Source organism: Trachurus japonicus, chromosome 14, assembly GCF_045865225.1.
Source record: "Trachurus japonicus isolate A0001 chromosome 14, Traja_1.0".
NCBI lineage: Eukaryota > Metazoa > Chordata > Actinopteri > Carangiformes > Carangidae > Trachurus > Trachurus japonicus.
This window is the reverse complement of record NC_140920.1, coordinates 5,628,709-5,654,749: the sequence shown is the minus strand read 5'-3', so window position 1 is coordinate 5,654,749 and position 26,041 is coordinate 5,628,709. Positions and strand designations below refer to the sequence as shown.

Below are 26,041 nucleotides of genomic sequence, written 5' to 3'. Positions count from 1 at the left end.
GAAGAGCCTGTGAAGCAGCGATGTTTATTCCACCAGAGGTTTTTTTTTCACAGTTTTATCACTGACTGACTTCTCAGAATAGCAGCCAATTATTTTCTCCAGACGTCTCTCTCCCTCTCTCTCTCTCTCTCTCTCTCTCTCTTTTTCTTCTGGCTGAACGGGATTGAGCTGGGGATCGGTGATGTTCTTCATTGCAGTGATGTTTGGATCCATCTCAGCCCCTGTGCAGCTCCGGTGCAGATTACAGCCGCTGTGCATCAAATAAACTGGAGGTTTAATCAGCCCCCTAAATGCAAAAAAAAAAAAAACGCTGTTGAGAAACCGAACAAGCCCCGACTCAACGCCGACGATCTGAACGACACAAAAGCGGTGATCAGGTCCTCGTTCGGTATGAATCACTTAGTTTTACTGCTCTGCGGGGGAATCTTTTCACAGTTTTCTAATCTCCACAGCCCTGTTCCTCCATGCAGATGTGGAGGCTGAACTGAACTGCAAACAGTTTATTCAGCCATCGAGGCCTTTGTTCAACAGAGTGCAGCTCTCACTCCACTTACACTCTTGTTCTCCTTCTCTGACGTCAGTTGGGTAGTTATTGAAATATTGACCGTGTGGTTGGAAATTTGGCAACAGATGACAGACGGTGAAATGTAGGCCAGTGGAGCTGCCTGCTCTGAGGGACCAGTAGGGGCTTCCTGTCTGTTCCTCAGGCCCAGATTTATTTACATGTCCAATAAACAACTTTTTTTTTTCTCTTTTTGTCAGAGGGAGGTCCTCTCAGGTTGCTGCCTCTTCAGAGAGCAGTCAGCTGTCGTCTTTAAGAGGCACTCAGGTTTTCATTGTTTTGCTCTGTTGCTGTTTACGGGGCTGAACTGTCCCTTTAAATCACGTCCTGCTCATCCCAGCAGAACACAACCTCACGTCCTCCCCGCTGCTGGAGGACTTGTCAAAACGCTCTGCAGCCGAACTCTCTGACCCTCCCTCTCTGCTGCCTTCATGGGACCTGTTTCTTTCCTCCTCTGCTTTTTCTCTTTCTCTGTCTTTATCTGTCTTCTTTCCTTCTTGCCTGTTGTTTTTAGCCAGGACCCCCTGCTGCTTGTCTTCCTCTCTTCCTTCCTCTCTCTCTCTCTCATCTGTTGTTTTTAGGAAGGGACTCTTCTGTCCTCCTCTGCCCGTTCATCTCTCCTTCTCTCCTCCATCTATTATTTAAGCATCAATAATGGGCCTCGTTGTTGCTGCTGCTTGTTGAAGCTGCATCTCCACTCACTTTCTGCTTCCTGGCTTATAAATCACACCAGCTCCTTCTAAAAAAAACATCTGCATCCTCACAACCTTTGCTCCCACAGCAGCCATTACTTATCGCCCCTCCAGATGCCTCATAGTGTCTCTCTTAACTCCTCTCCCTGTTGCTCGGCAGTTGTGTGTTGTAACTCTGCTCTTGAAATCACATCTAAACGCGCTGGTTAAAGAGTTGGAAACCCGCTGTCTGGTGGCAGAGAATAATCCTTGTCGATCGAATAAGTGACGCATCCAGGATCTAGAGGAAGAAGTTAAACCGACTGCTGAGACTTTCTCTGACTTTACTGCTCAAAGGAGAGACGTGCCGTCTACTCCACTCATAGATGTGATTAATTTCCTGCCATGTAATATTAAAAAAAAAAGAAAAAAAGGGAGGAAGTGCCTCGCTTTGCAGATAAGCAAATTTATGCTGCACAATAACACATGAGTCAAATTCTAAATGGTTGTTATAATTCCCCGCTCTGCTGCGGGTCCAGACTCGGGTTGACCCGGGCTGTTGCTGCACTCAGCAATCAATGGACCTCGCTGAGCGTTGGCACCGACAGTTTGCAGTCAGTGCAACTCATGCAGCTGCACTGAATAGTAATGAGGCTTCAGAGGAGCTGGTTGGGCAGAGCTGCAGCGGGATGATGGATTTATTTCCGGTGTAGGACGAGGGCGAGGCGGGTCAGACGGGTGGAGGGACCAAACCATGAGAGGAAAACATCGTATTTGATCAAACTAGATGAAAGATTTAGTGAGGTTAAAGACATTTCTCTGGTTACAAAGTAGATTTTGAAGAAGAGACAAACTTTATCAAAGAGAAAAAGCATCTTTTCTGACCATCATGTTTCAGTTTGAAGAGTAAAATGCAGTATTATTTGATTCAAGGTGCAATTACAGGCCGTCCATCCATCATCAGATCAGATGGGATAGATAGCTACATTACACTGTTGAACCTGTATTGAGTGGTATAAGGAGATTAATTATTCTTCAGCTAAGATTATTGACCCCTTTTCTCATTGCCGTGGCTTCGTGCCCAGAGCCGGAGCTAAGACTCAGGATTAGACACCGAGCGTCTCGAAGCTCAGAGCCTAAAGAAAGTAATCATAAAGTTATTATTTAAATGTTGTAATCAATAGGTTAAGGTGCAAAAAATCAAACCATCCAAAGCTGATTGTTGAAAGTCAAGAGGACTTGAGAGCTACGATTGTTTGCCCGAGCACCAGCGGTCCATAACAAAGACCTGGCACATGCAAATGAGCTGCTTTAACACAGAAGGTGACATTTGAATAGTGACAGAGGCCACTGTGTCATCAAGTCGCTACGATCTGAAACTGAATTCACAGAAATCCTCATTTGCGAACCTCCGTTTTGCTCCTCTGCAAAAATCTTAAGTGTAAAGTTCAACTCAAAAGAAATAAAGATCTTTACGATCTGTGATGCATCATCAAAACGCTGCCGCAGTCAACAGGTTGTAGAGAGAGAAGCTGTCAATCATAAAATGCACTTTGTAATGCTGTGCAGCATCGGATCAGCAGATGGATGGAAACTGCAGACGCCATTAAAAAGGAGTATTATGGTATAGATGGTTGCAGCGCTGCTCCCCTGGTACCTGGATATTGTTGACTGAACCGTTGTTGTGCATTAAGAGGACGACCTCTGCCAGGCGGTGATGTAATGCCACAGTCCTCCTCACAGATTCACTCTGAGCGATGGGCACAACAGGACGACTCACACTGGGTGTCAAGGTAACGTGGCGTCTGAGCCCAGAGAGATGGGGGGGAGGGCAGGAGGAGGAAGAGGAGGAGGAGGGTGGTGGTGGTGATGGGGGTTGTTGCCTCTGACCGAGAGGCAACATTAGAGAAAGAAAGAGAAAGGGCTTTTAGCATGCCGAGGGAGGTCTAGGATATCATATGCACAGGAAGTCGGGGTGATAAAGATCGATATGGGCTGCATTAGGCCAGACTGTGTCCACCTCACCTCCAGAAACCCATAAATCTCTATTCAGCCCCAAACAAAAACACACTGTTGTTATGTTTTCTACATTTTTGTGACTCCATCACCACATTTTGTATTTAAACACAACCAATCTCATTTTTCTTGACGTTGATGTAAATTTGTAGATTTGCAGAGTATTTTTCTCAGGGTCTTTTTTAGGGCTGGGACGAAAAAAAAAAATTCAAAAATTCAAAAAAAAATTTTTTTCAAAAAAAAAAAAAATCGATTTTTGAAAAAAAAAATCGATTTAAAAATCGTCAAAAAAGATATCGCGATATCTATGTGAATCGATTTTTTCTCCCACCCCTAGTCTTTTTATTACTGTAAATATGTTGTGTTGTGTTGTCTTTGGATGGTTGTCATGCACCTTAAGAGGAAGTTTAAATAGAGATATTCTCTTCCATGTAGGTGAAATTGGTTTGCGTTTTCAGTGGCCTCAACAGCTCTAAAGGGGACATATTATGGAAATATCACTTTCTGGAGGCTCTTTAACATATATTTGGGTGTTTGTCTTGCCTTCCAGCCTCCAAAATGTGAGAATTGACAAAAAAAAATCTGTAATTTTCAGGCTCCCGAGGTTGAAATCCATGTGGTTTTACGAGCTGTTCCCTCAGTTGTCTGACAGTGATGTAATTAGTTTTCGAATTTGCATAATACCACCCCTACCTGGGACTGGTAGAAGGGGCGGGGCAAGCAGTGGTTTATTTGCATTTAAAGGGACAGGCACTGAAACCAGCTGTTCTGACCCGGGCTGTTTTGAGAGGATGAAAAGAGCTGTGATGTTTGATCCTTGGGGTATTTTGACCAGAGCATGTGACACCTGGGAACTATATTAATTTGTGGAAAAGGAGCATAACACACACACCTTTAAGACAAAAGAACTGAACTTCAGATTAGCTGCATGTTGAATTTGACACTATATATCGGACTAGCTAACGTCCTTTGCTTTTGTCACTTCATCAGTGAATTTATTGAGACACCTTGTTATTTAAAGAGGAACTATGCAGGATTTTGACCTTAACTATGCAACATTTCTACCTTAATTAAACAGCTTTGAAGTAATTGTGATGGTTGATAAATGACTTCACTAGTATCTTATTATGAGCGAGAATGCTACGTACCTTCCATGTAGCGTCTCTTGGCCAGAAACCAACCTTGCAAGTGAATCAGTGAATCTAACAAAACGTAGATGTAGGTAATCAAACCTGTATTTACACTCTCACTGGAGCTTCTGCACCATCAGTGTGTTGATCAAACATAAACTGTTCACAACCTTTAAGTTATTTGCATATAAAGGTATTTTACCAATTTGTAAAAACATTTCTAAAAAACAAAAAAAACAACAATTTTTTGATTTCCGATTTCACGAGTGCACTGATACAGGTCCTGTTCTTGGATGCAGACAAATGTCCAACAAATCTCATCTGATAGTAGTTTAACACACTTTATCTTTTGACGCAGTAGATAGAAGAAAGAAACAAAAACCCCAGTACAGTTTGATAGTTTGAACGGGAGCAGTGACACAAAGGGACGCGCTGTGTCCTGAACGCTGTAATTATCGTCCATTAGCTATGATAGTCTGAAATTTAAGAGTGAGCAGCCCACTCAGGCCCAACGTGCATTAACCGGCCTGAGCCGGTCAACATTACTGGACTAATAATGGACTGAGAGTGAAGCTGCACTCCAGCCTTTGTGCAAAAAAAACACACATACACACACACATGTGCATATTCATTGGTTTTGTAAATGCATGTGACCCTGACCTTTACTGGCCGCTCACTCTCTGATTCAGTTTAACACCCACAAATGCACAAACACACACAAAGGCCAACACACATACAATGCATGTGCACATACACACAAATGACTCCCCCTCACTTTCTACATGCAGATACTGTCCAATGGAGCTCTGTCAGTCATGAGCCACCACTCCCACCCTCACACACACGCACACACACACACAAACTAGTGATGATATTTCACCCACCCGTAGCCCCCACCTCCTCATTTTCACTTGCTCCCATTATCTCACTGCTATTGATCCACACCCCCTCCTCCTGCCTGCACGACCACACCACAGAGACGTTACAGGATCATTTTCAAGGGCGTTTATGAATTCATGACTTGATGGACGGACAGAGAGACGGACGGACGAGTGATTGTTCTGTGGCCGTTTGTGAAATCTGTAGAAACGAAGGAGAAAGAGAAGCAGAGAGAGAGAGGGTGGTGAGATCATGGCCATCGATACATCATCCAGAGACACTGAAGTGTGTTAATGTGCTTAAATAAATCATTATTTCATTAATATGCAGAATTACACAGTCGCTTTTACCTCCCGCCTGTTTCAACCTTTAGTTTTGCTTCAGGTGAAGTTCATAGATTATCATGTTTGTGGATTTTATAAAAGATTTGTTGGCGTTCAAGCATATGATACAGTTTTCATTCACGTCACCCCCGGTTCAGCTCGGTATCCAGAAGTTGCTCTGACTCGCCTGTTGCTGCTGTCTTTCTCAGGTAGTGAAATAAAAACATGTCTGATGATGAAGGTGTGAGATCAGGATTGAAGTCCGGCCGGTTAATTTCCTGTCCTGCAGACTTGGTGCTCTGCTCTGTCTGGACCGAGGTGACGGGGCCGACCCGGTGGAACAGGATCCAACATGAACAAAAACACCACAGGAGAAACACAGGGTGGGGTTGCCCCTCCATCCGGCCCCCGGGTCAACCTGTAGGGGTGCCAAGGACACACTACGGCGTGTGTGTGTGTGTGTGTGTGTTTACATGTGTGAAGTAGTGTGGGTTGGGCTTCAGGGCAGGAAGCATCTGTTAACAGAGGGGAGCCAGGAGGTAATAAGGTGTACAGTATGTGTATGTATGTACACGTGTGTGCATGTGCACAGAGGCGTGTGTGTGTGTGAACATGTACTTGTATCAGTTTTAAAGCCAAGTGTTTAGCCTTCCCTCCGGTATCCGGCAGACCTGGCCCTGGCCCACCTTCCTCAGGGGCCCAGACAGAGACGCCTTGCAGCTTCCTGTAACACACAAACAGTCTCACACACACACACACACACACACACACACACACACACACACACACACACACACACACACACACACCAACGGAGGCTGATAGTGAACATGAATCAACTTTTAATTGTACAACTGTGCATCAACATCTCTTAAATGGGACTTATTATGGAAATATCACTTTTAGAAGGCTCTTGAACATATATTTGGGTGTTTGTCTTGCCTTCTGGCCCCAAAATGTGAGAATTGACACAAAAAAAAAAAAAAAAACTTTTGAGGTTCAAATCCACATAGTTTTATGAACTGTTCCCTCAGTTGTCGTCCAGTGATGTAACTAGGATTTGAATTTGCATACTACCACCCCTACCTGGTACTGGTAGAGGGGGCGGGGCAAGCAGTGTTTCATTTGCATTTAAAGGGACAGGCACTGAAACCAGCCGTTCTGAACAGGGCTGTTTTGAGTGGATGAAAAGAGCTGTGAGGTTTGATCCTTGGGGTATTTTGACCAAAGCATGTCACAGACATGTCTTTAAGACACCTGGGAACTATTTTAATTTGCGGAAAGGGGGCATGATATGCGTCCTTTAAGATCAGTCTTTCACCACAAAACATTGTTACAGAAAAGTCTGAATGACCAGAAGAAAAATCTCACTCACATGTTTTTTTTTAGAGTAAATAAATTTAAACCCCAGAAGCCTCCCCCTTCTGTTTCTTAAACTTTTTCCTCACCCAGGTGTGAGAGTGAGTAGAGGAGTGCGGAGGACAAGCAGCAGCAGCAGCAGCAGCAGCAGCAGCAGCAGCAGCAGCAGCAGCAGCAGCAGCAGCAGCAGAGATGGCTGCCTGCAGAAAATCCCTTTTTTTTTTAACAGAAATATCCAAGTGTTTGGCAGCGGCTCCAGTCGGCTGCCACACAAACAGCATGTCGAGATGCCAACTGGAGGGAATTCCCTCTGAAGCGGCGGCTGTAATGCGCTCAGTCCTCCAGAGAAGAATACTTGACTCTGCAGGGGGAGCTGACCCATGCTAATTACCTTCTTCACTGTGTAAGCAGCCACAACGCTGAACCAGCGCTGAAAGACCCGAGTGCAGGGATGAATGAGCGTGCAGCCGGTTTACAGACACCACCAGACTGCTGGAGTTTATTCTGACATCATTTGTTGTTTTTTATTAGAAAAAACATTTGATATCTCAGTTTCTTCTCCAGCTTTTTCCAGAATTTCAGCAGACTCAAGCCTTTTATTTTGAAGCTCCCCCTCCTGTCTTGACCTGATCAGGATTTCTTAACTTGACTGTCACTGTTACATCCAAGAGTTTACATGTTTCTCTGGAAGTTTACAAGTTCAGTTTCATTTCCAAGAAGATATTTGAACAACCGCTCTGATTCATGGATGATTCAGTGTGTAGAGTCTCTGAATGTTTCATTTCCAAAGCAGTGACACACTAGCGTGCACCAAAAAATTCACTTACACACATAATGCGCAGTCCATTGTTTGAGGTTTAATCCCTGTGTTTGCTAATACAGGAGTCTGTGTGGATGATTCACTGAACATGAAAACCACACGCACACTCTCTCCTTTTCCTTTTATCCCCTTTCCTTCCATTTCCCTGCACCACCCTTGTTTATATTTCCATCCTCCCTCCCCCCCTGTCTCTCCCTCTCTCTCTCCCTCCCTGCATCCCTCTCTTCGTCATCACTCTCAGACAACTGGGGCAAAAGTCAGAGGCCTTTGGCAGAGCCGGTGACAGTGCCATTCAGCATCCCGTCTGTCACAATACTGGCAGAGCAAAGTGTGAAAACTGCCAACTAATGGCTGTTTATCCACCGTAGACGCCTGCCAGCCAATGTCTGTCCAGGCTCCAGCCTCGCCAACCAATGACTGTTGAACCTTGTACCTCACAATCACAGCCTGCAGTTTTTTTTTCTCTCTCTCTCTCCGTGTGACTGAAATTAATATGTTTCAGAGAGACTTTTATTTTTTTTAAGGGTGAATGTGTTGCTATGCAGAATTGCACCTTTTGTACCAGAGAAAAAAAACAAAACAAGCTTGTCCCACTTTCAGGTTCCAACCATCATTTGCTTGTGACTTCAGCATCAGTTGGTGAACGAGCTTGTGCAACGTCGGTCAAACCAACCTCAATAACAATAAAAAACACAAAAAACTGTCTGTTTGGAATCTGTGTGAAATTTGAGGAAGTCGTTTCCTCGCAAAGAAACTGAAATTGACCTCAGACTGAACACAAAACACGTTTCCTCAACGGACTCTTCTCGAAGCATGGAGGTTTATTGCAGGAAATACGTGTTTGTTCCCTTCTTATGTGTGTGTGTGTGTGTGCATACTGTCCTCTCTGCTTGAGTCCTCGTGTCCTTATGTGGTCCCTCACTATCTCCTCTCTCTGTCTTTCCCTCTCCCTCTCTCTGCCTGTGCAGTTGTCGCCTCCAATTCCAACTTCAATTCATTACATCTCCCCTTGCTCCATCTGGTACAGGAACTCTCTCTCTCTCTCTCTCTCTGACTCATCCACTCTCTTACTTGCTCGCTCGCTCGCTCACTGGAGGTAGAGTTGGATTCTTCAGAGAATATTTCAGACTTTTCTTATCTTCATCTTCTCTCACTTCATCTTCATCCACTCATCCACCGCTTCACTGTCGGTCCCATCTCTATTATACGCTCTGCCTGCCTCACTCTCTGCTACCTCTACACACACACACACATACTTAGACACACACACATACACACTAACCAACACACATCTTCACATCAGGTCTCTGCATTTTCTCTCCGTCTCCATCTGCGTCTCTTCGCTCTCTCTTAATCCGCCGTCTGTGAACCCGCCTGTAATGGAGTGGAGCATGTCTGTCTGCTGAGTTTATTCAATAAGCTCAGTGTATGTTTATTGAATGTGGTTCACATACACTGATGAGTACTCCTGTGTGCGTGTTGTGTTGTGTTGTGTACTTTGCATTGTTTGTGCTGTTGTAGGAGCTCCTGTGTGCATAAATATGAGTGTGTATTTGTGTAAGAGCATGTCTGCATTGCTCATCAGCATATGTGTGTGTGTGTGTGTGTGTTTTGCAGCAGCGTCTCAACAGCAGACTGAGTCCACGGTGGCCTCGATTGATCAAAGGTTTCTGCAGTGCTACAGGGCCAAATGTGTGTGTCTGTGTGTGTGTTGTTCCAGACAGCAGAGCCAATGTCTCACCTGGTTTTTACTGATGAGGCTGCTTCAGTCACTTCACCCCTCTCTGCCCTCTTTGAAGCAGGGTTGCATGTGGGAGCAGAAATTGAGAGCAGGGAATAAAATGCAAGAGTGGAGAACATCTAAAAAAAAAAAAAAGGAGAGCAAGTTGAGAAGCCAAGAGAGAGGAAACTGCAGAGTAGAAGCAGTAACGAGAGAGTGAAGTGTTGGACAAAGAGACAGTTAATAACCAAGACAATCAAGGCGACGGGGTGAGACGTGTTTGAACGAGGCGCCGTATGTGCTGAAGAGACGCTGCGGCGGCGGCGGGAAGACAGAGCAGGCGAGTGTGTGAGAAGAACCAGCGGAAATCACATCAGATATCACGTTAAGGGTTTTTTTTTTTACATCAAAGGACGGAGAACTCATCTGACACCGCTGCGAGAGACTGGTAGCGAGATCCCTTCTTCTCTGTGCAGAGGTGAACGGAGAAGCGTCTGCGCTGTGGTTTTCTGGTGAAACAACCTGCGAGCTAAGTCAGCACATATAGTGACAGCTCCTGTATGTATGTGTGTATGTATGTGTGTATGTTAACAAGGCGGAGGGGCTCTCTGCTACATCCAGAGGTGGAAAGGTTAAAAATGTTGCTCATTAACTTCTCACCTCTTCGTTTCCTGTCAGGGGGAAAACAGAAAGTGGAGGATTAATGCGATGTAAAAGAAAGAAACTGCAGCAGAGAAGCAACAAAACCGAAGCAGAAAGTGAACACAACGCACAGAGATGAAGTGCTGCACAGTTTGCCGTGTGTCAGAGGAGGTCGTGTGGAGGCGGTTTGTCACTGCTGACATCTACAGGCCGAGCACGTTCATGTCAGACACCCCGGCAGTGACCTCGCCGTGCCTGTGTTTACTCAGCTGTGGGGTTAGAACACCACTGATGTATGGATGCAGCTTCTTAAACAGGATTTATTCGCTTTTATTTTTATCCCCTGAGCCTCGACGGCATGATGTTCACATATTTTGTCGCTGGGTTTAGTTTTCCACCGAGGAAATGTTCCCATTGTGTTTTATACCTTGTTCCTCCTGATACAAACCTTTAAAAAGTCCCAGAGATATCTCTTCCCTGAGCCAGCAGCTCTGTTTCATACCTGGCTTTGGTTTCTCTTTGTGGATTCCTGGATATATCCTCGTCTCTGCCGCCTTGTTGCTGCTGCTGCTGCTGCTGCTGAAACAAAGCCACTGAACAATATCTCTTTGTCAGACACTGTCGATTTATTTTCTCCTGGAAAATAAACACACGTCGTCTTTTTGAATATCCATGCAGTCCCGTTTGTGCCGTTGTTTGTTGAACCCACTTTAATTATCGTCCTCATCAGGATTCATCAGCTTCATCTCATCGTCTTTAATTACTAAGATGAGCCTTTTGTCCTTTATTGTTCATGTATTGTTCTCACCTTTTCTTCTTGATCTTATTGCACGTCTTGGTTTGTGTCTCATACTTCATACTCATTCATAAAGAGTTCACTCTTTCTCTCTGATTAACACTGATTTAGTGAAGTCTCAGGTGTTTCTTTGCCAGATGTTGCTGCAAAAACAATTTTCGCCAATAATTAATGCAATAAAGCAAAAATTAATTTTCCTTCTTCAAGGTGAAGGAGCAAAAAAAAAATAAACCAATGGGAGACCAAGCCCTCCACCTCCATCCTCTTTGTTTTAATGCCGCGGCCCCTTCAGGGACCCGTAAACGACTAAATCCAGACTATTACGGCGCAGACGACTTTCAAGTCTCCCAAAACCATTTGGGACCCAAAACATCCCTTTGACCTACAATGTAGTGCAGATTATCCCAGCACTAAAATGCTTTTGGGAAACCCGCTCTCTCTCTCTCTTCGTCTGTGGAGCCAAATGGCCGGTCTGAGCTTTATAGTCCGTTTTATCACAGAGGAAATAGGTGAAGCAGAGCACTCAGAGCCACAGACAGCTCATCTCATTGTTCAAATTGGACACAATAAGCGAAACGGCTTTTTATAGAAGAAAGGGGGGGAAAAGGGAGATATCTCACTAATATAGTTTGACTGGTTTATTTTGCTTTCAGGGAGTCGAGCAGCTCCACGCCGACTCATAAAGTTCAGAGTGGACGTTTTAATGTCGTGTTTTTCTCCCTGATGGAGCGAAGGATCCGTCTGTGTGGTAAACTCTGATACGGTCTATTGTCATCTGGTTGGAACCACAGAGTCTTTAGTGGGTGGTGTTTATGAATGAACAGACATGTTTAAGATGCTGCTGCACACACAGACACAGTGATGCTGCAGGTTTATCATCTGTATCAGTGACGTCAGCTCACTCAGAGTTTCTTTGTTCAGGACATCAACCAATTATTCATTTATAAGCTGCCACTCTGTGTCACCTTCTAATAGTCTCCAGACTTTGTCCCTCATGGGTTCCCGTCCTCTTTGGCGTCTGCAGCTTTTCTTTTCTTTTGTATTTTTTGGATTCTTTCCTGTAGCTGGTTATTGATGGATGATTGTAGGTGTGTTATTATTATTATTATGGATGTAAATGAGTGGAAAAACTCGCTCCGTTTTGACCTGCGACGTAACATCTGCAGCCATCTTGGCTCTGCCCGCTGCTTGACATGATAGAGTTGTACAGCCGAAGGAACCTTGCACATTTATATTTAATCTCCTGACTCTCATGCTTTATGTATGAGGAGAATGGGAGACCCCGTCCACCTCCTCCCTGCCCTCCTCCTCTTCCTCCTCCTTCCTCCTCCTCCTCCTCCTGCCTGCCCCCTCCTTGGCTCTGCCCGCTGGGAGAGGGAAAGAGGGGGATTAGAGCAGGATTAAGTCTGTGGTGTGAACAGGAGCCACAAGACACAAGCCACAGTGATTTACTTCCACTCATCTTCCTACATCACCTCCTGAACTCCTTCCCTCCATCCTGGTTTGGAAGTAAAAAAGCAACAAAGTCCAGCAACAGCTGAGCAATTAAATAGTTTTTGCAGATCACAAACGCTCAGGAATAAGAAACCAACACAGAGCAACATAGAGATTGAAAAGTTTTTAAAGTGTAAGTGATGGAGGACAAGTTACACGTATCAAGTGATGAATGAAATAGTGATAACATCAACATTAGCCACCTTTAAAAAAGTATCTCTGCTCAGCCAGAGACCAACAACTTGGGCATTTAAGGAAATCTGTCACTTATTAAGTAAATCTGTGTTTCTGAAAGAGTTTGTTACACTCGGGCCTTGTTGTGGTTTCATCTCAACTTATTTGGTCAAACTTTCCTCTCTTAAGTTTAACTAGAAGCTTTATTCTGTTTGTTTTTTCTGTTTTTTCACACCGTGTTTGTCACATTTCGTTTTCTTTCGTGTCGACGTGGATTCTTGTGAACGTGCTAAACAGGTGCATGATGGGAGCTTCATCATCACTGGCCTGTATAACTCCTCCACTCCATCACACAGAAATCAATACGTATTTACCTGTGATCAAATCAGTCATCGCTCTCCGTCCCCTCTTCTCTCGTCTTCTGTCTCTTTTTATCCACACAGAAGCAAAACTAGTCGTGGACACGAGTGTCGTTCACCAGGAGTGGGGAGAGATCAGTCAGTGGATTCTCCTCCTCTCTTCTCGTTTGAATGTGTGATTGTGTGTGAAGAAGAGTCGACGCCTGTGGTTCGATAACTCAAACACACAATGCGTTAACGCTGCTGCGCGTAATGGGAAATGGATTTCACTTAAATACTCATTCAGTCTCAACTTAAAACCAACATCAGAGTCATTTATATGTGTGAAAGCTGCAGTGGTGCACTTTTAAATTACAGTCCCACTGTGTAAGTGTTGCTAATAGCAGCGTTATCACTGGTCGTATGTGGGAAACACAGAGAAACAGAGGAACGCAGGCAGTATTAATATTTAAGTGGAATATAACATAAGAGAAAGAAGCCATCACATCCATTAATGTTTAAAGTATATGGCTCTTAGATGTAGTTTAGCTTTACAGTGCAGCATTTGAGTAACGTCTGATGTTTAGCTGCACAATCAGAGTAAATCAAAATGAATGGAGCTCCGTTCAGCTTAATCACACTGATTATTTCACATGCAGAGTGTTTTCGTCCCGACAAATCGCCCCGTTAAGTTTCGGTGCCAGCTGAAAACGCAACCAAATGATGGATGCCTCCGTTACGAGTCATTCCCTGAATTGCTGTTGGGCTCCACTCAGGAGGAGGCTGAAATGTAGAAATAGAAACTAAACACAGTCCACAATGATGATGAATGGGGAGTTTATTTGTTTATGCAATCACTACTTTAGACTCAGCTCATCCTCCTGACGTCCACACGTGAAGATCGTGTCCAAAGAAAATAGATATTGGAGCAAAATCCTCATGTATAGTGTGAATCCATCTTTAATGTGCCACACATTAGGAACAAGCCAGTGAACTTGTTGAGCTCCGCCCACCAACACTGTGCTTCCCTGTGGCTCTGGGCAGCGTCGGGGGGTCGTACAATACAACAGGCCTATTAGAAGAGAAGCTCTGAGGGGGCAGCGCCCTCAGACTTGACATGTTTAATATTGCATGTTGGCACCATGGTTCCTCCTCGCAGCCACAGCCAGCTCCCAGTTTGGTTTGGTGCATGTTGTTGTCTCATGTAGCAGCAGCTGCTGGTGGTGTTGATGTGTTGGTGTTGGTGACGTTGCATGGTGGTCGTCACCGTCCGGCCAGGCCATGGAGGAGATGTGCTGTAGGTTCGCTCGCTGTCGCAGGAGGACGTCCTCTCTCACTTTGGCGTTGCCTCGGTCCAAACTGGTAAGACCTGAGAATTACAGGTTTGGTTTTTCTCCGAGAGCAGAGAGAGTTCAGACTCCATCTGTCCACCCAGATGACACCTTTCTGCCTGTCTTTACAGAAACCTTCAATCTGTCTGAAAGAACAGTTTTACAGTGGAAACCTTTAGGGAATGACCTCTTTCTGTCCACGTCTGTCCCGTGTGGCTGCAGTCGACCTGCACTTTTCTATTTCTGCACAGCTGTGACAGATGCAGGTGTTGTAATTGTAGGTTTTCCTAGGTTTTAATTTCAGCCGTCTGGACTTGATGTTTAATCGACATGCGTCTCTAGGATCAATGTGCCTGAACTATAGTCTATATTCCTGCTGAGGTTCTCTGTGCTGTGTATTAAGATCTTCTAAATCTCCACGGAGGAGGGGCAGTGACTTCGTTTACCGATAATTAATTAATTTGTTAATATATTTTTTCCATTCACTTGAACACACACATAACCATTAACCAGAGACACACGTCTGCAGCAGCGAACGGGGGCAAAGGACTGAAACCAGACTGAAAATGAGAACAGCTCAAGCAGCAAACACCTGTAAAATGTCAAGTGTCGCCTGTTTGGTTGGAATCAGTCGACCCTGAATCATCATTTTAGTTTTAAACTGGATTTGTGACGTTGTTTGTAGACGATGTGTGTGTGTTTTTTTCTGTGGAAGTTTTTTGTTCAAGCTGTTGTCTGGCTGCGTTTTTAGAAATCCACTGACTGCTTCATCGACAGCTTTGTCTGACTCTGGAACCTGAGGGGTTTATTGTTTTTGGAGAAGGATCTCAGTGTTTTGCTGTGTGAGCAGTCTTTGTAAAAAAAGAAAAAGAAAAAAAAGGTGACAACAAAATACGAACCTATGGATTTTTGTGATGTTTAAATCCAGCCACCGTGACCAAATCTGTCTCAGGAGTTTAATTTGTTTCTGACCTGCTTGAGTTGACTTAAAGCTATTTCTCTCCTTGAGTTTGTGTGTGTGTTTGTGTGTGTACTGTGTACAGTAGTTCATGATGTAAACTTGCTGCATTAAAAAAAAAAATGCAGGCCAGTGTAAGAGGTCAGCTGGCTCCTCTAACCGTCTGTAACCGTATCAACCTCTGTAATTTACAGCTGCGTGAAGAGTCTTCAACTGTCAGTGTGTCAGAGCCAAACAGCTCCGGCTTTCAAGCTAATGAAACACTTCAGTCTGTGTGTGTGTGTAGTGTGTGTTTGTGAGCCTGTGAGTCTGTTTACCTCTGTTGAACTCATATCCTCTCTGTCTTCTCTCCGTCTCTCCGTCTGTCTCTCTGCTACTTCCTGTCTGTCTGAGCAGCTTCCTGCCGACCTCAATAAGATGCACCTAACAGACAACGCCCACCCGCAGGTGATGCACATGCCTCCCAGCCAATCAGGATGCAGCATTGCCAGCGACTCGGGGAGCAGCAGCCTATCAGACATCTATCAGGTACTGGGAACCAAAACCTAATTTCTTGTTCACATTTTTTTTTTACCCTTATCTCTAGACTTCATCTGACACATGCTTTCTGAAACAAAACCTCTGTGTGGTGATATTTTTGTTTTTTCGAGTTCACAGTTTGTTTAACATCAAAGATCAGATGGTTCTTCTTTCATTTCCACTGATTTAAAAGTGGCCTCTTATTCTAAGAAGTTAATTTGGTGACCCTTTAATTTACAGGCCCAAAAAATAAAGGTCATATTCCTAGTAATGTCATAAAGGGAAAGGATTACACATGCTTTCATTCTTTGAATTTTTGGAGAATTTTTTTCCACTAAGTTCTTGCAATTGATTGTTATTTCTGGACTCTTTCTACACAATCAGTATTTATTTCTTTGCTATATTTCTCAACATTACTATGAAATTGACCGTTATTTCTAGGTTATTTTCTAGACATTATGACAGAATTAGCAGCATCTTTTGAAACGTTTAATTGGTGTACATTTTTTGTATCTATTCCACCGAATTGATAATTCACCTCTGGAAGTAAGACATTTAGGAGGATGAAGGTGATATAATAAGTGGAAACTGGTCTAAAATCTTTAAAGTGCCCAGGTATGTTCACTTCTTCTTCCTCCTCCTCCTCCTCCTCGTCTCCTCGGTAACTGCGCTAATTATTGTGCATCAGTCGTGCATCCCGGTGATTCCTCTCCCTCTGTACTTCCCGCTGCAGAGGAAAAGGTCAAATGCAGCAAAGGAACCTAACCTTTCCATCTCTGCGTCTACCTGTGGCACAGGTAACGCCGTCCGTCAGCGCAGCCTGGACGTCCGCTGTGCATCAGTGATACGGTTAATGTTGCTCATGATCGGCTTCACTAAACAGGATTAGTAGGAATCTGTGAGCTTTAATCTCTTCAGCAAAGAGCAGTAATTACATAGAGTAATTACATTACACATCAAATGTCACATTCAGATTTTTTTTTTAACATACAAGTAATAAAACGAGCAAACACACACACACTCTGTTAATGAAAGCACTGAAACCATAGAGACATTTGAACTGGAGTCATTTCAATATTTCTTTTTCTCTAAAGTCTTATTCAGGGGCTTCATGGCAAACAGCCAGTGTGTGAAATGGAGTAAAGCCTTAAAGTAAAACCAGACAAGGAGGTCTTTGTGTTTCACTCTGCTCTCGTATCAGCCGCAGCCTTTACGTGACATTTCTGAACATTCAATAATAGCTCAGTGTGCTTTGAAATTAAATGCCTCTCTCTCTCTTTCTCTCTCGAGTGTCGGGGGAATTTAAACGGCTGTGAATCAATAATCCATAAAAAGAGAACATGACATGGCTGTCATCTTATCATTTTAATCCCTCAACTCTCATAATCTCCTCCTTTTTACACAGAAACTTGTTAGAAAACCGTCCAGTATTACCTTTCAGCTTCCCATTTCCTCTGCACAGTCGTGTTGTTATTCTGAACACGGGCTTTTATTCTATGTAGGAGGGACGAGCTGCTTTGACACTGCTGAGAGCCCGTTAGCCACAAACTACTAATGAGTTTGTTACAAGTTAATGAGCTGGTCTGATCAATGGGCAGCGCTGGACTCTAATGAGCGGATTTGTCATAGTGAGGCATGATAACAATGTTAATATGTATTGACTTTTAGAGAGGTTTGAATAAACATCTTATTTTGCCCTGTTGGAGTTGTTAAGTCTAGTGAGAGAGAGAGAAACAGAAGTCAACAGTATTTGTCTTTATATTACTACCATAGTCTCTCTGAGATGTTTGAATATGAGTTAAAGGGATAGTTCAACATTTTGGCAAATGCTTCCTATTGCCATAATCCCTATAGTCGAGTAGGTCCGTTACCTCTACTTATCGATGCAAGCTATTTTTAGAACAGCCGTGAGCTGCTCAGAGCTACGCTACGGAGGCTAATGGGATTTGATGAGAGAAACCAAGAAATCCCATTAGCCTCCTATAGCGTAGCTCTGAGCAGCTCACGACTCTGCTCCGCTGTTCTAAAAAAAAGGTTGCACCAACAATTAAAAGTAACAAACCTACTTCTAAGACTATAGGAATTATGGCAATGGGCCAATTTGCCCAAATGTTGAACTGTCCCTTTAAAGAGCCTGTTTTGGTTTGTTTGAATGACAAAACAAACAAATCCAATAGGAGGAGAAAGACCGAAGACAGAAAGATACTGTAAATAAAATTCAAATGCATCTTTTCATTTTGCATCTTCTCCCTCTCTCTGTCCGTCTCTCCTCCTCTGGTGAAACAGATTTGACTCTTCTACTTCAGGTGTAATTTCCTGTGCTGCAGCGGTCGGTCGGTCGGTCAGCTGAGATAAATTATTTGCAGCTGCTATTCGTCTAGATGTCCATTCACTTCTTCCACATTTTGACCCTTTTAAGAGGAGCCTTGCAGCCCAAACAGAGTTCAGTTTTACCTGCAGAAAGCTCTGTTGTGGTCCCTCGATGCCATTTTCCTCTGATTGTGGCTTAAAGAAGGGATGGAAATCCTCTGTAAATACCCCCCAGAGGGTTGTAGTGGTGCATTTAGATGGGAAAGGGACAAAAAAAACTAGTTGGCTCCAAAGAAATTGTGCAAGAGCCTGCTGAATTATGATAACTGTTATAAATCAGATATTTTAAGGCCTTTGCTCACCCGCTCCTCATCCTGCCTGCCAGTGTTTGCAGATGAGTGTGAGTCGGGTTCAGACGTTAAACACAGAGACCTGATCTCTTCATCCTGAGATTAGATATTTATCACATGGCTTTGATCCCATCGGCTTGTCGTTGACCCGGCTCTGTGTTTGTTTACATCCGTCTTAAAGTGCTGACCCTCCAGTCACAGTGCTCCTCACTGCGCCTGTCATTCCGACTGTTTCCTTCACTTCACCCACTGTTCCTCCTTTAAATCCATCTCATATCCTTGTTTTCCTGCCTCCTCACCCTCTCTTTTTTGTTATTCTTGATTCCTGTCACATTCTGTTCTTCTCTGAGCTTTCTCCATTTTCTTTTCTACTGCAAAACCTCAACGTCTGTAAATTTCCTCTCCCCATTTTTCACCTTTAAGAGACGTCGCCCAGGCTCAAACTTGTCCCTGAGTCCAGGGGAATTGGACTGAAAGGGCACATCCTGAATTCTGAATGAACCGGGCTTTTTTTCACAAGTGCTGAAAGATATTTCAGTGTCTGTGGGAGGGAGTGAGACTATGGCGAGGTGTTACTGCCCCAGGGCTGCACCACTCTTCTCCCTCTCGCTGCTTCCATGCCCTTTATTTTCCAACAGAGTTTAAACTGAAGGTCACTTTTCTGCAAAAGATTTAACAACAACCACCACTGAAACATCGCTATCTGGCAGCGCAACGTTTCTACTCTGTCTTGTAATTGGCAGCTATAAAACAAACCGCTGCACTTTCTGGCCTTTGTCTTCCTCCTGCACGCTGCTCGCCCAGTCAATGCAGTTCATCAGATTCACTTCCAAAAGATCAACAAGACAAGACAAGCTGTTGAGATGTGTGTTGGTGTGAGTCTCTAACCTGTGTATAATTCACCTTTCTGCTGCTTTTGCATCTTCCTCCACGAAGTCCAGTTCATTTCATCGATGCACGTTGTCGTTCATGATTAGTGCGATGACGAAAAAGAAGTCATTAGTGGAGAAAATAAAATCAGAACTTACATTTTACTCTGTCTCTTCTGATCTTTTAGGACAAATTAAACATGTCTGGTGTGGAGTAAAATAACTTTTCACATCTCATTTGTGTAAACTAGAGTGGACTTGTATCTGAATGTGAAATTGACTAAAGGTTTAATCCCCTCGTCTCACAAGAGGAAACATTATAAAACACTTTTTGGCCTCCAAAGAACAAAAAGCTCGATTGCATTATTTGTTTCGTTAGTTAGTTTGTTAGTTTCCTGCTGCAGCTAATTTACACCAATCAGATCCACTCCACTCATTCATTACCTGCAACAACAGTTTTATATTTGGACTAGATGTTGGTTTCATTCTTAGCATGGCTGAATACGACCAGTCCTACCCTCACTAACACTTCATATCCATGCACATGAAACTGTGTGGGATAGGACTACAATACTATTTTTCCCTTTTCCCACAGTCAAATCCTAGAGAAAGCGACTTCTCTGTGTCACATCTCCACAATTAAATAAATAAAATCATCAACAACAGATGGCCCTGCACTGCTGCCATTACCACTGGAAAGCTTCTCTTCTCACCTCTAGGTTGATGGTTCAATTCCCAGCTGACCTCACAGCCCCCCTATGCCCCCTTTCAGACCCAGCCTCTGCCAACCATCTGTCTGCCCTGCACAGGGGGAAATATGGTGGAATATGAATTATTACTGCTGGATTTAAATATTTGGCTGTTCACCTCTGTTTCCTGGTTTGGGACCTGGTGTCTGTGTTTTTTTTTTTAGCTTAGGGGTCACAGATCCAGCTGCTCCCTCCAAGGTTATTTTGCATGTTTTATGGCGATGATGCTTCACTGCAAATGCTCACACAATTTCTTTTCTTAGAGAATTATTTTTGCACAGCATTGAGCAGAAGTGCTTGTGTCGATGTATAAACCGTCTTCTTTTAGTATTGAATACCCTCAGATTTAATTTTTGGTGTCCTCTGAATCAAATCTCTGTCGCCCCTGAAACTAAAAACCGGAGTGCAGAACTTCCACTCGGTGCTCTGCGAGTCATATTTCTGCTCCAGCATTAATTTCTAGGTCATATTATTGCTGGAATTGACACTTCAGATAGTTATTTTTGAGTCGAGCAAGATAAAAAACCCTGAGGCGAATGAAACCCGGTCTGAGATGATTAAAACTCAAGAAAATCCATAAGATGCAGTTTTTCAAAGATTAAAAAAAAAAAAAAAATCGGATTTATTTTTATTTTTAAAACATTGTCCTTACAAGCTTCTTCTGTTGTGTTTGTCCTCCAGGCCACAGAGAGCGACCTGGGAGACGTGGACCTGTCTGGACTCCCCGAGGCTGCGGTGGACAGCGAGGAAGAGGAGGAGGAAGACGAGGACCTGGAGAGAGCGTCAGACACTCTTCTTGGCCGAGATCTGGTCCGAGAGTGTCTGGAAAAAGACCCGGCCGACCGCAACGATGACGACATCGGTCAGTGGAACTCAAGTCTTTATCTGTTGAACACGTCGCCATCTTCTATTAAAACATTTTCTGGACAGAAATAAAAAAGGGGAATTTAGATGCACGTCACATCCTTCTTTAAGATCTGCAGGTTTCTATATTTGGTCTTAATGTTCATGAGATAACAGCCCTCAATGACGGCATCTATCATTCAGTGAGCACACAACGGGGGAAGACGCACAATTTGCCCCTCTCACAAAATGACACCTCGCAGTGGTCTCCAAACACCGGTGGCCTTTCAGCATGTATTTTTAAGCAGGCAATCAGAGAGACAACCTCATTAGCGGGACCCAGCGGGGTCCTGGAGGAGAAGGTGACCAACATCAGAGAGCTGAGAGGAGTCGTAAAGGCTGTGGCCCGCTGTGAGCGGCCTGCTGCGAGCCTGGCCTTCTCCTCCGCCTGCTCAACTCACGGCTCCTTCAGAGGAGAGAGAGACAGAGAGAGGGAGAGGAGTTCAACCTCTCAAACAGTAGCACCTGACTCCTCCTCAGTAGTTTAGTTTAGTTTAGTTTTATTTTACCAGCTTAGTTTCTCTCTGGAAGTCTTCACTTAAAATCTTTAGGCAGAGATTTCCATCGGAGCTGGTGATGGTAGAAACTGAATCCCTGATAAATCTGACAGGTGGTTAAAAACATTTCTACTCTGCAGAATCTTCTATCATCTGCCCAGTAACCAATCAATAGTTGTACTTTTTCCTGCCTCAGGAAATGTTCAGGTTAAACAGTCACCAAAGTAATTCTTGGTATTAATAACAGAGAAGGAGTAACAAACCATGAAGGATGGGAAATGGCTCGAAAACTGACTTTGAATCCCGTCATTAAAAGGTTTATAATTAGATGACCACCTTAGAATTGATACGGCCTTACTATAAACATTGTTCTAAGTTAGTAAAATACTAAGAGTTGCTAAAAATGCACCGTCTGCTGGAGCCAGTTTGTTAAAAGACCAAAGGCAAGAAGGGAAGCGACAGAGTGAAAGCAAGGAAATGACAGAGGCGATAACAGCGGGGGCTGCAGACTGGAGCGAGGTCACTCTGTTCTCAGACACAGAGGAGGAGGAGGAGGAGGAGGAGGAGGGAGCAGAGGGTGAGCATTTTTCAGTGGGTGTGATAAATCCTTCAGTTTATTTTAAAACAAAGTCGCCACTGATATCATGCATAGACCCAGACCTCTGGTTTTTCAACAAAACGCTCATTAGCAGAGAATTTAACACTTAGTTTGTGAGATTTAATATTGTTGATTTGCATAGATTTATTCCTGGTTTCCAGTCGCAGAGATGATAAACAGCAACAACACTCTTTCTGCTTTTTTTTTTTCATGTTTCACAACAACTTTTTCCTCTTCTTCTTTCCTCTTCTGACAAACAGAGCAGCTACTGGAGTTCATGCACCAGCTGCCGGCCTTCGCCAACATGACCATGTCTGTGCGGAGGGACTTGTGCAGCGTCATGGTGTTTGAGGTGGTGGAGCAGGCTGGCACCGTCATACTGCACGACAAACAAGAGGTAGTACAGACTATACAGGATTTATAGAGGTTATTGTAAACGTTTGGATGTGGATGTTGAAGTCTTTGTTCTTGTCAGCAGCTTTTTTCCCCCCTGCATGTCCCACTTAAATTAATCCTTAACAGCGTGGTTATGCAAAATATGTTTTGTTTTATTATTTTATCTGCTTCATTGAGGCAATCACACAACAATTAGAAACAAGACGAGGCTTCTGGTTTTTGGTCATTAATGTAATCACAGTGAAAATATCTTCAATTTGTCTTTCAGCAATTAGGCAAACAAGCGATAAAATATAGTGGGATGCCATGGATACATCTGCATAAAAACATATAAAAGATATGAGACAAAGAGCACGCAAAAATACGCAAACACACACTCCTCCTGACCATCTTCCAGTCCAACCCAAAGCTGACACACAGACACCGTGATGTACGAAGTCACAGCTGAGTGAGTGAAAGCTCCCTGTCAATCACTGCTGCTGCTACACGGCTAATTAATTAAGTTACATGGCTGAGAAACGGGCGCTCGCTGTCATGGCTGTTTGATTCCACACGGCAGCATCAGAACAGACGGGGCGGTGATAAATGGTGATGGACTGGCAGCCGCCAAAGCTCCTCACACACACACACACACACACACAAGTTTGCACACAGTATCTATGAATGCACGGATCAGGTGACGTCATACGTGTCGCCTCCTCCGCTTTCGTCTCCGTCTTCTTCTGTGTGGAGTCAGTTGAAGGACACATCTCCTCCACTTCACCGTCTCTGTGGACTCGTGTTGAAGGTCAAAGAGAAGCACTTGGCTTCCTCTTACAAGGGAGCACGAATCTGCTGAGTGAGAGAGAGAAAGAGGGAGGGAGGGAGAGAGAGGAAAATAAAGTGGTCTAACAGAAGTATAAAATAAAAAAATAAAAAAGATAGAGGTAAAGTGCTTCAGAGGATGGAACAGGGGAGAAAATGGAAGAAGAGGAGGCCACAGTGGAACCATCAGAGATAAAGTGAAGAGTGAAACCAGCAAGTTTCTTAACTCGCAATTTAATTTAAAGACCTACGACTGCAGGCCTCCATAAAACCCCCGTAGTATAAACTCAATGCATTTCTATATAAATTTCTATATACAGTATATATCTCTGCTAGGTGAAGTGTTACAGTCATGCACACTTTGTGAAAACAGTCTCTGGAGGAATTGAGTGCACCAAACAGAGGTGGTGTTGATTATTTCAGGTGGAGTGACAGGATGAGAGAGAGAGTGCAATAGAAACAAGAGAGGGAATGAAAAGGCAATGAGGAGGAAATCTGTGTTATAGCAGCAGAGCAGGGAGCTCAGGGCCCGTTCACCCCCCCACACACACACACCACCATCCGCTTACACTCCAGATGAATGGCTTGTTATATTATGCCTGCCAGCACCTCCTTCTCAAAAAGCCACCACTAGAGACACAATGCCTCCTCGCCACCGCAGTCATACCTCACACAGCGCTCTCTCTGCTGACTCTGTACTAAATGTCAGCTGGTAAAATAGAGTCATTTTAACAGGGTGCATCTCTGTAGATCTGTGAAATTATTACATTACACTGACATCCACAGTCAAATCATTTCATAATTGATGTTGTTTGTGTGTTTAAATCAATAAACATGCATGTGCAATTTATTGAAAACAATAACAAAGATGCACAAGAGAGCGTTGACGTTTGATCCTGTGCATCTGTCTCCAGCTGGACCACTGGTATGTGATCCTGAACGGGGCGGTGGAGATCAGCCACCCTGAGGGGAAAGTGGAGAGTCTGTGTATGGGCAACAGCTTCGGGATCTCGCCCTCACTGGACAAACAGTACATGAACGGAGAAGTTCGCACCAAGGGAGACGACTGTCAGGTAAAAAAAAACAAAACAGAGAAACAGCTGTTAACTTTTCCACCATGACGGTGTTACAAGAAGGATGTGTGTATGTTTTCTCTTTAATTTTCCCACCCACTCAACCTCATTACGCAAAATTTGCATCACAAGACAAAAAAAAAAGAAAAAGCAGAGAAGTCTTTTGTTTTGTTCAGGTTCTTCTTTTTCACCGTGGACCGGAGGTTTTGAAGCCACAGAAGCTGCACATCTGAATTTAGACAGTTTCATTTGTTACCTTTCAGCTGTGTGTCATGAAAGGTGAAAGTAGGTGAGCCATGATGTAGCTATAACTTAAAATACAGAATCTTGGTTACCTATTTTCACAGCACACTGTTGTTTATTACAATGAGCTATTGTATTTCACAAATCCTGTTTGCTAACAGCCCTGCAGGTTTCTAACAGTAGTGAGTAGGTCATATAGCAATGTGGTGTTGATAAGTTCATGAAGGTTTGTGGTAACTGTGCCTCTCGGAGGCCGCGGTGCCCAGTTCCTCCAACACACAACATCATTTCCTCTCTAGAAACGCACAGGAAGTTGCAGAAGTAGACTTAGCGAGGCAAATGCAGAAATTGGCGATTTGAGTCTGAGGGAAGCACAACGAGTACGAAGGCTGCAGGAGAGAAGAGTCACGTCCCCGCGCGTTTTCATGTCGGTGCGATACGACAGGAAGGATGCTGCAGCGAAACGGCTAGTTGAGGCGTTGAAGCGACTTTGGACAAACACTGACCTGTCTTCTGTCGATGAGGTTGAGTTTGAGTGAAGGAGAAGTCTTGTTGCATCTCCTCCTCTCCTCTCCGTCCCATGCCTCTCTCCACACGCCGTCATGTTTCTTCTGTGCTGTTGTTCGAGTACCCGAACGTGGTGCAGAGCAACGTTCTGCTCTACTACAAGTTCACCCGCTGTCCCCATGTCGTCCTCGACCAGTTCGTCTGCATCGCCCAGGAGGACTACTGGCGCATCCTCAACCACGTGGAGAAGAACACGCACAAGGTGGAGGAGGAGGGCGAGATCGTGATGGTGAAGGAGCACCGCGAGCTCGACCGCAGCGGCACCAGGAAAGGACACATCGTCATCAAGGTCAGTGACTTTTAAAGTGTTGAGGTGTGAAAGGAGATGGAGGATGGTTTGACTTACAGAAATACATTCAACCTTGTTCAGGAACACGTCCTAGGAAGGTTTAAACGTGCAAGGGTGAAGGTTAAGATGTTCATCAATAAGTGTAATCTCAGTTTAAGCTTTATCTAACATCTCCGACTTCTTCAAATCACAAATATCAAGTTATCACCTTTTTTTTCTCCCCATGATTGATCTGCATTGATCTGATCCCCGTCTCATTGTGAACAGTCTCCTACAGAAGCATCGATGCAGCTGCTCTGTGTTTCCTACTTGATCGTTCAGAGGCACCGTTCGCACTATTAGTGTTTGCCGGAGCGTTTTCTTGTCCGTTACATCGCAGCGCTGCAGCTCCGAGGCCTTTTGATCTTTTTTTATTTTTTTTCTCCTCCTCCTGAGGCGGCCAAGGTATCGATCGGATAATGGGCCTGAATGATTCTTCTTGGCTGCCGCTCCAGAGGAAGGCGTTCGGCTCCCGAAAACATGTCCAGCGGAGATGAGTCAATTCACAAGTGTTAGCGTTTCCGCTTCTGTTTTTGGCTTTGTTCTTTTTTGTGTCGGACAAAAGTGGATGGCTTTCTACTTTCTGTTCCCTGTCCACACGAATCGTTTCCCCCAGAAACCT

At 44.1% G+C, this 26,041-nt stretch overlaps 1 protein-coding gene across 6 annotated transcripts in view; it reads left to right on the top strand.

Moving 5' to 3' along the window:
* Positions 1-26,041, top strand: part of rapgef6 (Rap guanine nucleotide exchange factor (GEF) 6) — a 139,978-nt gene that overhangs the window by 76,334 nt on the left and 37,603 nt on the right. For all 6 annotated transcript variants that reach the window (XM_085797178.1, XM_085797179.1, XM_085797176.1 and 3 more), the window contains 5 exons: positions 15,610-15,741; positions 20,692-20,872; positions 22,269-22,405; positions 24,123-24,281; positions 25,228-25,380. In XM_085797178.1, coding sequence (XP_085653304.1) covers positions 15,610-15,741; positions 20,692-20,872; positions 22,269-22,405; positions 24,123-24,281; positions 25,228-25,380 — 762 coding nt within the window. The remainder of the gene's footprint in view (positions 1-15,609; positions 15,742-20,691; positions 20,873-22,268; positions 22,406-24,122; positions 24,282-25,227; positions 25,381-26,041) is intronic.